Here is a 16600-nt window from a genome sequence, read left to right on the forward strand (position 1 = left end):
AACATCAACAAGATAAAGTACACAAAATAAAAATTGTAGTACAATTTAATCTGCAGTAACTAGATGTTGGATTGAATGTGATATTTAATATATAATACCTGATTTCGATCTAGTTTAATTGATTCGAATTTTGTATAAGAACATAATTAATCTAAGATCGCTGGACTTTTGACGTTATGTTAATCAGCATAGTTTTTAACTTGGCCTGAACTATTTATTTATTTATATGTGATTTTTTATATATTAGACCTGATTTCGAGCTATTTAAATAGATTCGAATAATTTAAGATCTCTAGAAATTGGCATACAGATAATGATTTTGCATACAATCTTACAACTAGTAATAAATCTGCATAGTTCTTAACTTAGTATGAATGATTTATCTATATTTGGGACTTACATTTCTGGTTTTGTTTTTCCAAGTGTGAATAATGAATGGAGGTGCGAATGAGTGAGTGTGTAATGGGTGCACTCGGCGAAGAAGTTCAAGGCGAATTCCCTGGCAGTTCATAGCCAAGAACTGTGTCTGAGGGCGATTCTTATCTTATCGCTAAACTGCCGGAATAACCGAGCGCTATTTATATTATTATTATTTTTTTCTTTTTATATTTAACAGGCTGAACATTTTTCAAGAGCGGGGGCCCATAAACATGACCTCTTAGAAGTAGATAGCCAGCGATTGTCGGGGGTCCTTGGCCACTTGAAACTGAAGCTCGACAGCCCGGCGACTGATCTCGAGTAGATCCACAATCTATATCTTTTTTACGACTCTCTCTCTGGCTCTCTTTCTTGCCCGATTCTTCTGCCGATTCTCCTGATTCTACCTATTCTCCGCTCACCTGGCCTTATCAGGTAGACGATAAGCTGCCTGGTTTTTGCATTCTCCAAACGCTTCTGCCTCTGTCAGCTGTTTGCTATTTGCCGTTTGCCGCTGCCGATCGACGGCCAGACAATCGACGGACCGAAAAAAAATTCAAATCAGTTCAGTTCCCAGCGCCGCGTCAACGGAATTCGTTGAACCGAACCGCATCGCCGCCTTTTGTTTCGCATTCAAATCAAATCGAATCGAATCGAACCGAATTGTATCGAATCCTAATCAAATCGAATAACGTACGAATAACGAGAGACGCAAATTTCCAATTGCCAATTGGCGAAAAACAACAACAGCCACAAAATGCTTCGTCTTTAAGTGAATTTTTTGTTTGCCATTTTGTCGTCTGTCGCGCATTTGCCGACCATAAATATATATGTGAAATGTTTTTCTCACGTTCAAGGAATTTCTCTGGATTGATTTTCGGTAGGTTCAGCTGTGAAAAGCTAAGGAAAACCGCATTCGTGCGGTAAAAAAAATCCAGGGTAATTATTAAGAGCCGTCCAAGGGTCAGTTAGCAATTTGCCAAATGAAACATTTGCCTTCGTTTTTGGCTTTGCTTTTGGATTTGGCAAAACAAAGTAAAGAAAATAAAACGGATTCCGCTGGCCAAGGAATACCAATTTGGCCTCTGATTTGGTTTACTTCATACCAAAAGTCGATGGTTTTGCAAGGGAAAGGGTGAGAGAAAGTGAAGTCCTAGGCATTGGTATCTTGTATCTTGTATCTCAGCCCCGCCCAAGTGATGAAAACTTTTCGGAACCTTAAGCATACCTTTTAGTTGGGCATTCAAATTTAAATTTAAATTAATTTTCAAAATGTGTTTATTATTTTAACAAAGATACTGATTTATCTTTAATTTATATTTTAATTTTAGGATTTTAATAAATTTTTAAATAACTTGTAATAAAAACAAACTTGTTTTAATCATAGTAACTTTATTTTGTTTGTTTTTAAGTTATCCAGCATTTTAAGAGTTTCACAAAAATTAAAACAAACACTAGAAGCTTAAAATGCTTAAAATAACCTAATAAATTACTTGATTGGGTTAGGGCATTTTTAGCTTCGTTTCTCTCGAATATTCATCCCTACTTTATTTTTTATTTCACCGACTTCTATTTTTAGCCCGACTTTTTAGCGGCTTCGTAATGAAAGGCCAAATCGGTTTGTATGGGGGAATGCTTTTTATGATTAACTTAGCAACGTTGTCCGCGTGTCCGATTTCTGTGTGCGTTTCGCTCGAGTGCCGCCCACGGGTCGTATACGCGATATAATTGGACGCCCTATGAAATTGTTTTTCGATTTCGATTTTGATTCTGATTTCGGTTTCAGTTTCGGCTGCACTTTGCTACCTTCTGCGTTCGCCTCCTTATTCTTCATCGATAAGATTGCCAGAAATCGAAGGCCGCCAGGCCCAGAAATTGCAATCAGCTGGCAAATATCAAAAGTCACAAATCAGAAATCAAAGCCGTTGTCGCGTGACTCGTGCCGCGGCAATTTTTGGTGATAATCAAAAATTTTAAAAAAATATCACAGGCAAAGGAAATTAAAAACCATTCAAAAGAAATTTTTACAAGTGGCCATAAACCAAAGATATTTATGGTTGTGCACCAACAATATGTAGCATTAAATTAATTTATACATATAAATGTGTAATAATAAAAAAATTGATGAGAACAAAGCGACGAATATTAATGAATATTTTAATGATGCAGGAACGTCGAATTAAAAATAATTTTAAAATATTATAACTTCGTTGTTTTTTGCCATATTAACTTCTACTCTTGGGGTTCTGTTTCTTGTAATACTTCAGAATATCGAATAGAATTTTTAAAAAATAATACTACTTTATCGGGTAATTTATGTCAAAGTAATACAAAGACCGATGAAATTAAAATTAAACATTATCTTTACATGTCTGTAATTATATTTTAGTTTTCCTAAAATCGGAAAGCTCATACAATGATCCCACGGGAACTACCTGAAAGGGTATAGAAACTTCAGCTTGCCGAAGTTAGCTATTCCCTATTTGTTTTTAATTTATAACTTTAATGTTTAGTAAATAAACTAATTTTTGATTTGTTGTTACTCAAAAAAAGAGCATTTTTGAATACAAACAGAGATATATGTTATACATATTTATGATGGGTTTCACCTGCTATATTCCCAGTGTGCCTTTTTGTTCTCACACAAGTTAAAGACAAAGCAGAGCAGAGCCATTGACCCATTTGCGAAATGGCAAAGATATAAGGCGCCTTGTTCGTGACCTTTGACCCCCACCCACCATCCGCCGCCCGCAACCACGCCCAATCACAATGACAGCCTCCGTTTAATCCGGCGAGGAGACAAACCGAGAATAATCCGCTAATCCCCGCATTTGAAACCCTTTGTTATTATTAATTATAATTTTATTTTGATGCCAATTACAAAGCAACTATAACTATATATATTACTAACTAACTATATATATATAAAAACTACTCGTAACTATATATAAATATATATATAACTATATATTTGCGGTAATACTCACAATAGATTTTTTCAATTGTTTACCGAAACAAAAACTTAAAAATGTATAAATGTAAACAAATGCAACAAAGACTTTTTGTAAATGTTTATTGAATATTAATATTAATATTGACTTTAATGAATACTAAAGTGACTGCTTTCCTTTGGTTCTGGTTTGTTTTATTTAAACAATAAAATAAAGCTCTGTTTATTTCACTTAAAAAAATTATTTAATATTGCTATTTTCATTACCATTTGTAATTTTTTTTTTTAGTTTTACCAACCATAAAATCTTATAAAAAAAACCGTTTAAAATAATAGAAGGAAGGAGTGAAGTGTTTTCTTAAAATGTTTGTGGTGTTACTTTATAAATGCGACAGACAAATTTGTACAAATTTAAAAAAAGGACATTACTAACCATATTTTATTAAATGTTTTTTATGTAATTATTAATTAATTATTAATACATGTTTCTTTTTTTATTTCTTCCTGCAGTCGCGCCGACAGTCGGTGAGCTCCAGGGCGATGCCGCCGGGCGTTCTGGTCAACGATAGCCGGGCGAACTCCACCGATGACATCCAGATCGCCCTGGCCCCGCACATCCAGACCTACCTGAGCCAGACCGGCAGGAGGCACTCCTGCTGCAGCGTCATGCTGCCGGTGGCCTTCGAGAGGGCGGCAGCCAAGTCCTGGCTGGACCCCAAGTTCGACTCCCCGGTCCTCGAGGAGCAGTACCAGGCCAGCGTCTTTCCCCACGTCCGCATGCGGTACAGGTGAGATCGAACAGAACATGCCCCTTTTATTAAATTAATACATTTCGCATTATGCACAAAGATAAGAGTAAATGCCAAATTAGAGATGGGGATAAGAGTTCGATAGTCAACAAGATAAAGACATCGCCACACTCAATCCACAGGGTGACCTGGTCCAACGAATAGGGCTATTTAAACTTAACAGAAAGCATTTATTATATATTTTCCTCTGGTAAAATGCAAAAACTGTGTTGCCTAACGATACAATCTCTGTAAAACAGCATAACATCATTTAATTAAAATCATTTGATTTCAATAGATAGATTATTTGTCAAAGGTTATTTAAGGCTGTAGCTTGCCAATTTTATTTGATGAGCATTTTCATTGAAAAGGCAAAATAGTTATAAATGCAAGAAAGGTCTTTCCTGATATCATTTTATCAATTTGATTAAAGGTACGCCATTCCTAAAATTAATCAATTTACAAAATTGTAAACAGAATAAAAAAGAGTTTATGAGCGTTTTTATATGTTAGTATTAATACACCCCTATGCAAAAGTGCGATTTAATTCTTTAATTTTTTTTATTTACTTACAAAAAAAGGGTTTTAATTTTTTTTATTCAGAGTTCTAAGAAATAAAGTTTAATTATCCCTTTTTCTCTTTAAATATTTTATTTACTTACAAAAAACAGGGTTTTATTTTTTTTTATTCAGAGTTCTAAGAAATTGGATTTAATTATCCCTTCTCCGAGATATATTAGATTTTATTTCACAACATCCTTACCATAATAAAATTGAGGTTTATATCAGAGTTTCTAAAACTCCAGTCCGAAGGGGGTTGAAATGAAAATGAAATTAAAACAAAGCGGGGCCAGTGGGTGACCCTGTCCATCATCGTGGCTTCCACTTCCACTCAGCTATGCAAATCGAGCTGCCAGCCAGCGCAATCAAATGAACAAATAGGCTAGCTCAGCCAAGGGGATACATTCAGTTTAAAGCTCTTACCACACCATTTAATTTCCTCTACGTAACTGGATTTAATTACATTTTTCATTCATTAATTAATAAACACCCAATTACTACCTTACATTTGCAAGGAAATTGTGTGCGAAATGCAAAACCTTTGGTAAATTGTGCAATGCACATTTGATTTTAGGGTGCTAGTAATTGTTGCCGTTGATTAGGCGAAAAATTCGATCCTTTTGAAAAGGACATTGAGCAATTACCTTTACATTTAAATTTCCAAGGAAAAGGTGTAGAAAACTTGCGGTTGATTTGAGAATAAGGTGTAAATTGATATTTCTTACGTCAAAGGAATCATTTAATTGAGTTAATTACGATGCGCTACTGAATGTGAGTAAAATTCCTATTTTAATTTGATTTATTATATTGAAAATGTGTGCCTTTATTTGGTTTGTGTGGAGACAAATTGGAAGTGAATTAAAGTTTTGATTTCATTTTGTATTTGTTAGTTATATTTGGCTTTTAAAGAACTAAAAAAGAGTTGATAAATACCCATAACCATTTTCACATACATACATATGTATACAGTATAATAACGATTGTCATAAAAATTCCTGTTTCAATTCCATTTATTATTTTAATGATGCCTTGATTATTTAAACAGAATTAAAAATTTTTATTTTATTTTCTTTTAGTTATATTAAGCTTAAAAAGAACTTCATGGTATTTTTGTTGGAGCTGTTTTGGATTGGTTTGGCCAACTTTTTAATTTGCTAAAAAACCATGAGGATTTCGACATTCATAACCAATTAATATTTATTGTAATCGAAGCGCTTAAAAGTGTTGAGTTCGCTGACACCTGGCAGGGGTTCTATTTAGCCCGGAGACCCGACCCCAAGGCCTGACTGCCTTTCACCCGGTTAGAACCACTACTTCGTTAACCCTTCACAGATATCGCACATGTACACATGTACAAACAAGTCCAACTCCTGCACGTGCATGCAATCATCAGAGCATGGGTTTCTGTTTCTGGCGGGGATTAGGGGAGGGGTTAGGGGTTAGGGGAAAGGGGTCAGGGGTTAGCAGGAGGTAAGCGAGGGCAAATTAGTTGGGGAACTGCGCAGGATGGCGAAATTGCCGCTATAAATGCTCCGTTGGCATGTGCCCCCCAACGGGTCAATGGGTGTGGTGCTGGATCCGCGGCACAGGGGCTCCAGAAAAAAAGGGGGTGGGTGGCTGTGGGGGTTTCTACATGCTGGTAGCCAAGGGTTAGGGGTCGACGCTGCAGGTCAATGCCATTTCGGGCCATTTGGCGGCCAATTGCAGCAGTTTCGCGTGCGGAACCAGAAAAAGGCAACCAAGCAATCGATTGGCCCGCCAGTTCTGACAACTAGGAAATCGCCCAGACAAAGCCAGATAAAATATTTTTTAAATAGTAATAACAATCAAATCGTTTGATTCAAAAGTAATTGATAATGAGCTATTTAAAGGTTTAAAAAATTGGCGACCGTTCCCGCAATTCAGGTGTAAGTTGTAGTAGATAATAGATTATAATATAATTATCATAGGCACCTCAACGGTTTTATTTTAATTTTTAATAACTCAATAAAAAATCAATACCTTCATTACATTTTAAATAAATAAGGTTATTAATCCCTTAACAATATCCAGAAAGATAAAAGTTATCCATTTTAAAATGAAAAGGCATTTTTCGTTTAAGACGCTTTTGGAAAAGAACATTTATTTCGAGTTGTTAAAACCGCCTTTAAGTTTTAATATTAATATGATCAAAGTTGTACAATTGTAAAATTGGGATAAATGTAAGAAAAATAAATAGATTTTATGAGTTTGGAATGCATTTAAAGTGGGTTTCTATTAATTTTTATAAGTGTACCCATCTACAGATTTTCATTAGTACAGAAAAAAGGGAAATAAAAACCTATTTTTATGGTTTATGAGTAGGTTAACATTTTCTACTCCTGGGAATATCATTCTTTTAATATAATTTAGAAATTCGAAAAAAAAATTTCAAAAATTTCGCACGAATTTATAATATAGCTGCCATAGGAACGATCGAATAATTAATGTCAAAATAATACAAAGATTGTTATACAGTAGTAAATTGAAATGGAACATTGTCTTAAAATGTCTGTAATTAGTTTATAGTTTTCAAAAAATAGGAAAGCTCTGTACATAAAATGCTCCCACGGGATCGACCTAAAAGGGTATAGAATCTTCAGCTTGCCGAAGTGAGCTTCCTTTCTTGTTTAAATATCAATTCAATCGTTTATGTAGCTTTTATTGTTTGTTATTACATTATAAGTACTTATTTTAATGGTTTAAAAAGCTTTCTTTTGGTCTTTCGAAAATGACAACACTATTGCCAGATGTTTGCAATTTCATGATTTCGCAGAAATACTTACATCTCCCCAAAAATGTCTAAAGTTTCTGATAACGTACCTGTTCTTCTTGGAAATTACCGCTAAATTCCAAAGTCTTACGTATACAGTCAGCTGGGGATTGTTGTAATTCCAAAAGTTTCCTAAAAGGGTTTTGACATATGCAACTCCCAGATGGTTGAAAGTTAATACAAGTCCGAAAGTTGAATATTCCAAGATGCAAAACCCTGTTCTGCTCTTGGCACTTTTCTTAGGGGAACTTTTGGTGGCCATTAACTAGAAACCAAAGGGGTTACCAACCAAAGTTTCCCGAATGGCCAAGTCGAACAATGGCGGCAGGTCCTGGCATTTGGCATTTGGCACTTGACACTTGGTACTTGGTACTTGGTACTTGGTACTGGGCTCATCAACAATGGCCGGAGATTAGTGGGCTATACTCGGTTGCCCAGCGTCCCGGCTTCCCGGCTTTCCAGCTGCATTACCAGTTTTTAGTTCCGGCCTGACATCTGCTTCCTCGAGCGGAACAAAGTGTGTAATGAATGCAGTGGCGGTGGCAAAAGTTCCCATGGTGACAGGATGGAAAGTGTAAGCCGCTTTCTCCACCTGCAGTTGGCGTTAATTAGGATGAATGGGACTGGCCTGCAGCGAAAGTTAAATGGGATGAACAAAAATTCTTGGGGCCCAAGTGGTTGCCATTAGTGCGCCCAGGGAACTGGGTGTACTCCTTGACTGCTGCAGACTGCCATGGAATGGGCAGTGCCCTGCACTTAACCGCCTTGCAAAGTTTTTATTTTCTGGACCTTTAAACTTTTATGTCTGTAATATCTGCTCCATGATTGTCCTTAAGCAAAGACTTTTTGCACAACCCTTAACCTCATTATAACAGAAAACAATAATCTTCTTTTTATCATCTTGAGGTATTATGTTCTTCGCAAGAAATGCAATCATTTTTATGCTCTTCAAATTTTTATTCGTTTCTTTGAAGTCTCTACACTGACAAAAAAATTTCGACGTAATTTCGAAAACAGCTTTTAAAGAAGGAAATTTATTAAATAAGAGATACATTTTTAAAAACTTTAAAAAATCACAAGAACTTTTTTAATGTTGTCCCATTTTCTAAAATAAGATATAGAGCCTTAATACTTTTTTGAATAAAAGTTCTAACTTTAAAGTGTTAAATACATAGATAGTTTCCCTATGTACTTACAGAAACCCAGTTTTTTAATTGAAATACTCAGGGTTTATTCTTAAATAATTAAAACATACACTTCATAATCCTTTTAAAGACATTTTTGAAAGAGTGTTTTGATTTGTTTAATTCCTGAAATATTTTTATATCAAGAAACACCTTAAATATATGCAAAGTGATTCCTAATCGCATCCCTTTATGCGTGATCCCTTCCAGATTCACCCTCTCGTACATCCTTCTGTGCTCGCTGATGTGGTGCCTGTACTTCGTGGTGGACGGCGGTTCGGAGGACTTCTGGCGCCCGATCTCCAGCTCCTTCTCGATGCTCTCGCTGGTGACCATCATGGCGCTGTGCTTCACCCACTGGGACCTGTACAGGGAGCACCGGACGGTGACGTCGGCGGTGACAGCCCTGCTCCTTTGTGGCGCCTCCCTGGCCTTCCTCACCTACACGGGCAGGGCCTTCAGTCCGCTGGGCCACTTTGCCATCTGCCTGGAGATCGTCCTGCTGATCTACACGGCCCTCCCGATGCCCCTGTGGCTGGGCGCCAGTACTGCGATCTCCTATTCGATTGCCTTCGAAATGGTCTCGCACATGGTCATCGGATGCAGTGCCATCCATGGAGGTGCCATGCATGGAGGAAATGGAGGTGGCGGTGAATCCGGCTCCGGAATGGAGGCCAATGGCGACCCGAGCAACAAAATACTGATCCTCAGGATAATGGCCCACCTGAGTGTGCATTTGGTGGGCGTGCATGTGCTGATCATGAATCTGGTGCGCATGCGCGGCACCTTCATGAAGGTGGGTCAAAATCTGCTTGTGCGCCGCCAACTGGAGATGGAGAAGCAGCTGAAGGAGAAGATGATACACTCGGTGATGCCGCCCAAAGTGGCTGATATGCTGCTCAACGAGGGTGGTCCGTCGGGACTGGATTCCAAAGGAATGCCACCGGAATCGCACTATATGCGACCACGAGCCTCCAACGACGTGAAGTCCCTATTCCGGCCATTCCACATGCACAGCATGGAGAACGTGAGCATTCTCTTTGCGGACATAGTCGGATTCACCCGCATGTCCTCCACCAAGACGGCCGAGCAGCTGGTGGAGATCCTCAACGATCTCTTCGAGCGCTTCGACGATCTCTGTTCGCTGAGTGGTTGCGAGAAGATCTCCACGCTGGGCGATTGCTACTACTGTGTGTCCGGCTGCCCGGAGCCGAGGGTGGACCATGCCATCTGTTGCGTCGAAATGGGTCTGGGCATGATCGACGCCATGCGCTGCTTCGATGCCCAGCGGCACGAGGGGGTCAAGATGCGGGTTGGTGTCCACACCGGCACCGTCCTCTGCGGCATCGTGGGCACGCGGCGGGTCAAGTTCGACGTGTGGAGCAACGATGTCAGCCTGGCCAACAAGTAAGTGGTCAGGGGAAGATCTCAGTCTGGGTAGCTGAGGCCGATTTCTCAATGTCATGTTAGAGTTCTTTGTTAGTTAACTTTCTTTGGTAGATAATAAAATATCTACCAAAGAAAGTTAACATTCGTTTTCTCAAGGTTAAGGTTATAATAATTTACGAATGTAAGGTCCGGTTTCTCAATGTCATGTTAGAGTTCTAGGTTGATATCTACCAAAGAAAGTTAACATTCGTTTTCTCAAGGTCATTTACGAATGTAAGGTCCGGTTTCTCAATATCTTGTTAAGGTTATAGCTTGTCATCTGCGAAATAAAGTTAACATGAAGATAAATTGCTTGGAAGGATCAAATCGTTTTCTCAAGGTTAAGGTTATAATAATTTTCTAATTCAAAGGTAGATTTCTCAATGTTATGCTAAAGCCTTAATTTCTTATCTGTAAGAGAAAGTTAACATAAAGTTAAATTGTCTGGGAAGACAAATGCCTCGTCTCAATGTAAAGTTAATGCCACGAGCCACAAATCTATACGAGTTTTTTTTATCCGTTTGATATACCTTATGTTGTTAGTTTCTTTTTTCCACTAACAAATTTAACTAGTACATTGCCTCTCATTTAACTCAATGACAATGACATTTAACCCATGACATTGAGCAATCGGTCCTAATTATTTCCATTTTATATTCATCTCTCTGATTTTTTTATTCCTTTTTTTCAATATCAAGTTTACATTACTCAATGTAAACAATTATTTAAGCCTTAAATTATCTTGATATATTTTTAGACGTAAACGACTAATTTAAAAAACGATTCTTTCGGCAAGTTTCTTCTTTCAAGCTACTTTAATAATCCAAAACTATTCCTGTTCTTCCAGAATGGAGTCCTCGGGCAAACCGGAGCAGGTGCACATCTCACAGGAGACATCTAGCTTCCTGGGCGATGCCTACTACCTGGAGGAGGGAGAGGAGGTGTTCGGTGAGTGTGCTCACCAACGACAAAGTCAAGATCAGTGCTAACCTTGACCCTTCCTTGAACCCTTGCCTTCCTTCCAAACCAGGTCATCGCACATACTTCGTGGTTGGACGTCGTCGTGACTTCACCCGCACCAACAGCCTGAGTCCCAGCATGCCGGCCAATGCGATCGGAAGTTCCCTGCTCCTGCCCGGCGCCCATGGAGCCTCCCTTTCCCAGAGCGCCACCAATGTGTCCGCGGTGCAGCCCAATGTTCCGCCCGCCTCTCCGGTTGGCCAGCTGTCCAGCTCCTTGAATCCATCGCCAGTCCTCTCGATGCGACCCCGTCTCACCTCGCTGAGCATGAAGCTGCGCAAGAAGTCGCAGAGTCGCGACCGCGATGTGGAGCGTGGCATCATCCATCCGGCGGCAGCCGGCGTCCCTCCAGTGATTGTGGTAAGGGAACGGCCCAAGATCATCATCACCACCAAATCCCTGCCGGGCAGTCTGGACTCCGATGAACAGCCGCCGGCTAGTCCACCGTTACCACCGCCAGCAAATCCTCCAGCTGTCGAAACGCGCTCAAAGATCAAGCTAAAGGTGTGGAAAGTGCCGAGATTCTTCAAGAAGGGATTTGAGGATTTGTCTGGGAGAAATTGCAGCAGCAGCAGCTCATCCACCGGCTATCATCAGGAAAAGGAGAGGGATCGGGAGAGGGAGCGGGAGAAGGAGAAGGAGAAGGAGGAGCTGCATCACCAGAATCAACTGAATCCCGAGGAGACGCTGGCCTTCATGGACAACCAGATGCAGAATGGCAACGGCTGTGGCTACCAGCAGCTGCCCGTCCTGGTCGAGTCCAGCATCCATCGTACCCAGACCCTTGACATTCCACCCGCTCGTCCAGTGCTCCATCATGCGGCCACCTCGACGGCTCTGGCCAGCAGTGTGCTCCGATCGCCGGAGGGTGGTGGCAATGGTGGCGGATGCTGTTCGCCCGGCCAGTACTCCATGTACGATGACATCATCGATGTGCGATCCTACATCAGTCAGTCGCGCAGCGATATATCTCCATTTGGGCGATCGGGCAGCTATAGATCGCAATGTGGCCGCCAGTCGACGGGAGGGGGAAATGGAGCTGGAGGATCAACTGGAGCCGGAGGAGCTAGTACCTCCCAGGCAGCGCCCACCGTGGAGCAATCTCCACTTCCGCGGCCACGTGCCTCGACCCTGGCCACTGGGAGACCGACGCCGAATAGCCTGGAGCCGGGCACTTCGTCCACTAGTCCCTGCTGTCTGCCCGCTCCCTCGAACTCTGGTGGGGGCATCTTCCCGCCCACGCACTCCCGCCAGTCGAGCATCTGCCCATCGGCCACGTCGCGCAAGGATTCGGGCATCAAGAGCAACTCGCGGCGATCCTCGATCCAGCAGCAGATCTATGCACTCAACCAGTCGGCGATTAGTCAACACCGCGTCTCTGGGTATTTCACCAGCTCCACCTCGAGCATCTCCAATTTGGGAGAGGTCCAGGGATTGGGGCTACCAATGGCCGTACAGCCACCACCGCCGGCCCTGCTGATGCCGGCCTGCTCCTCCCAAATGGCCGATCCCCTGGCCGCCTGTCTGCAGCAGCTGCGCAAGCAATCGGATCTCCAGCTGATACGCTGCGTCCGGGACAATGCCAGGTCGCAGAGGAGCTATCTGGTGAAGCCACCACTCCGAAAATTCAGTTTGTACTTCAAGTCGCGCCAGTTGGAGCGGGATTTCCGATCGAAGGCCCATCGATTTGGGGCCGAGAACGAGACGGAGGGACCGCCGACCTTGGCCACACCGCGCTACAACACCTATATTGACATTTTTGTGGGCATTGCCGTGTACCTGTGCATCTCGGTGTCCCTGTTCCTGATGACCCAGAACACGGTGACCCCGAGCTTCCGGCTGTGGGTGACCCTGTTCTCCTGCTTTACGGCTATCCAGGTGTTTGCCCTGTTCCTGTTCACCCGGCAGATGTGTCGTCGGCAGAGCGGAGGAAATGTGGGCAATCGTTTTCGATCCAAGTCCACGACCAGCGAGGATTTGGAGCGGGAGGAGCGGGGCGGAAGAGGAGGAGGAACCCGAGGACGACCACACTTTGAGTCCTGCGCCGATCGCATTTTCGAGGCCATCTCCAGCTGGTATCCCTGGCACATCTGCCTGGCCGTCCTGATGGCCATGCCCGTGCTCCTGATCATCGCCAACTTCCTGCTCCTGGACCTGGAACAACTGGAGGCCTTCGAGTATCACTATGGCTTCCTGATCTTTGTGTGCATCGTGCACTTTTGCAATTTCACCCAACTCAATTGCTGGGTCCGGAATGTCCTGGCCTTTTTGGCAGCCCTATGTTTTATAGGCATCGCAGTGTCCCAACTGATGGTGTACAGTCACAATCGAAGCGATCAGCAGGATCAGGAGGCGGCCTCGAACTTTATACAGGAGATCAAGTGGTTCCAGGACTATCATGTGGAGATCTACCTGGATCTGCTGCTCATCCTGGTGCTGGTATGGTTCCTCAATCGGGAGTTCGAGATCGGCTATCGGCTGACCTTCTACGGCAATGCGGTGGCCAACCAGGACAAGGTGAGGGTTCAGAACATGAAGAACCAGGCGGACATGCTGCTCCACAACATCATACCCAAACATGTGGCCGAGCATCTGAAGAACACGGCCAAGTACTCGGAGAACCATCACAACATAGCCATCATCTTTGCCTCCATTGTCAATTTCAATGAGATGTACGACGAGAGTTATCTGGGTGGCAAGGAGTTCTTGAGAGTGCTCAACGAACTAATTGGTGACTTTGATGAGCTGCTTTCGAGACCGGAATTTCGGGCGGTGGAGAAGATCAAGACGATTGGCTCGACCTTTATGGCGGCCAGTGGATTGGATCCCTCGCACCGGGGCACTGGGGATGAGCACATACACACCCTGATGGAGTTCTCGATTGCCATGCAGGAGGTGGTGGATGCGTTCAACAAGGATCTGCTGGAATTTAACCTAATCCTGAGAATTGGCATGAATATTGGTGATGTTACGGCGGGCGTTATTGGCACCAGCAAACTGTACTACGACATCTGGGGCGATGCAGTGAACGTGGCCTCCAGAATGGACTCCACCGGTCTACCGAATCGCATACAGGTGGGCAAGGAATGCCTGCCCTTCCTCACCAAACGCTATGAGTTCGAGCCCAGGGGCAGTGTCTATGTGAAGGGCAAGGATCACATGGAGGTGTTCCTGTTCACGGGACGTAGGGAGAAGCCACTAGACGGGAAGGCAGATGATGAGCTGGAACGCTTGGCAACCAAGAGGCAAGGGTACGAGGAGCAGGACGAGGAGGATGGGGTCCAGGAGGAGGAGAACGTTGAGGAGGAGGAGGAGGAGGATGAGGAGGAGGATGACTTGCATTCCAGTGAGACAACCACGCTCTTCAAGTCGCAGGAATCCCTCCAAGCGAATGGTGGCGGCCACTTGATACCCACTACCGCCATTACCCACACCATCAGCAACAACAACAACAATAGCAACACCAACAACAACGTCAACAACATTAACACCAGCCCAACAACAACAACAACAACGACAACAACAACATCAACAGCTGCGAACAACAACTCAATGCCAATGGAAACTTAGGCAAACAATTTGGGACTTTTTGGAGGAGCATAAGGCACTTGAGAAATGGTTTCAAAATTGCATTTAATGACTCTAACGATGGAGCAAGTATTCCATCATCCAGACATCCGTACAAATGGCTTAGCTGAAGGAGTTGTGGCCAGAGAACCGGAAAACCAAAATAAAACCAGCGGAGGATGCAAAACCCAGGAGGGGGGATGGGCGGTACGGGGGGGATTTAAGGGGGCGGGGCGTCGTGGTTGGGTTAACTAAAAAACCAACCGTGTTTTTTGTGATATAAATGAATATGAATAGATAGAAACGTTAGAAACGATAGAATCGGGTTAAAGTTGCTAGTGAGATTGGTTGATTGATTCATCGATTGCATAATTAATTGATTGATTGATTGATTGTTGTTACTGCGTTTGGAAAGACCTGACACCACGCAGAACCATCAAATATTCTGCATATATGTATTAATGTATGTATTTAATTGTACTAGCCAGTTGATTCATCCGAAAACCAAACGAAATGCTTTCTTTCCTTTCTACCAACTTTTTTTTTCAATAGCTCTAACTAAACTAAATTAAACAAAACTAATGGAAATACGTGGCTTTAAATGGTAGTAGCAAAATATATAGATGTGGCTTGTATGTATGTAGGTTCAATGTACCATAGAGTTAACCAATATATAAGTAACTAAATAACATTTTTTTTGAGCCAACGAATGGATATTACTTGTATGTATTTGCTGTTGTTCGATGTTGATCAATATGTGTGTATATAAATGTATGAAGCTAAAGTTAAATGATTGTGTCTCGCAGACCAGGGTCTGATGCCATATTAAAGGGTTTTTGGCTGCATGGGATAATTCTCCGAAAATAAAAGCTTCAGCTAAATTATAGATTTTTTAAATCCAATTTTGATCATTTTATCGCCCGATTTTGGCTATGATGTTGCAGTAAACAGGTCAAAAGCGGTTGACCAGCATAGTTCTAGTCTTAAAAAGAAATACTTGTTTTTTTTTTTTGGTAATAATAGAAAAGTGACGTTAAACGATCTACATCGTTGTGACATGCAGCTTTTACATAAAATGTACCCCAGCAAACGACCGAAAAGTATGCACCAAAATGCTTGCCATACACACACAAAGACACGCACTCACCCACCAAAAAAGCTTTCACCTCACCTGAACACACACACACACACCCACGCACACCAAGAACCATACACTGAGAACATCATTTTGTAAGTCTTTTGTATAATTTTTTTTTATACAAACACACCTATTGTGCAATGCAACTTTGCCACTTTCTAATGGTAAACTTAAGAAAAACTCTATTTCCGACTCAAACAAAAAAACACAATAAAAAATATTTACCAAAATCAGTGAAAATATTAAACAACGTAAACGTGTATGTGTATCGAAACCTATGGACCCTATTGTATTTTTATATAAAAAAATAAGTATTTTCTACTAATTTATTGAACAAAACAAAAAGGACGTACATTTTTTTCTTGTCTTTTTGAAAACCTCTAAATGTACATACTACAAGATATATATATATATATACACACATACATATATTTATATTTATAATTGTATATTTTTATAAAACAAAAAGAAAACAAACAAAAAACAAATCGAACACAAAGAGCGATTGATATTTATGAGAAGTCTAGATCCTGTTTACGATGTGTAGAAATGTTTAAATGTTGTTAACGCTGAGATAGCCAGCAGCCATCCATGGCCATAACCAATGTAAATGGATCGTGTCCTACGTGTGTTTTAGCAAACGATTTCAAAGAGTTTATCGAAATGTTATAGGCAAACCTACTAAGCGAGATGTGTAGAAATAAAAATAAACGAAAAAGGCAGCAGTCTTATATTGTATGTACTTAAAGGCGATTT

The 16600-nt window shown here is 41.5% G+C and overlaps 1 protein-coding gene across 1 annotated transcript in view; it reads left to right on the forward strand.

Moving 5' to 3' along the window:
• LOC119556613 (adenylate cyclase type 9) overlaps positions 1 to 14874 on the forward strand; it is a 55725-nt gene extending 40851 nt beyond the window's left edge. Inside the window, exons 3-6 of the mRNA XM_037868928.1 lie at positions 3878 to 4155; positions 8902 to 10098; positions 10967 to 11067; positions 11150 to 14874. Coding sequence (XP_037724856.1) covers positions 3878 to 4155; positions 8902 to 10098; positions 10967 to 11067; positions 11150 to 14709 — 5136 coding nt within the window. The 3' untranslated portion in view covers positions 14710 to 14874. The remainder of the gene's footprint in view (positions 1 to 3877; positions 4156 to 8901; positions 10099 to 10966; positions 11068 to 11149) is intronic.
• Positions 14875 to 16600: the final 1726 nt, after the last annotated feature.

This window comes from Drosophila subpulchrella, chromosome X (genome assembly GCF_014743375.2).
Source record: "Drosophila subpulchrella strain 33 F10 #4 breed RU33 chromosome X, RU_Dsub_v1.1 Primary Assembly, whole genome shotgun sequence".
Taxonomy (NCBI): Eukaryota; Metazoa; Arthropoda; class Insecta; order Diptera; family Drosophilidae; genus Drosophila; species Drosophila subpulchrella.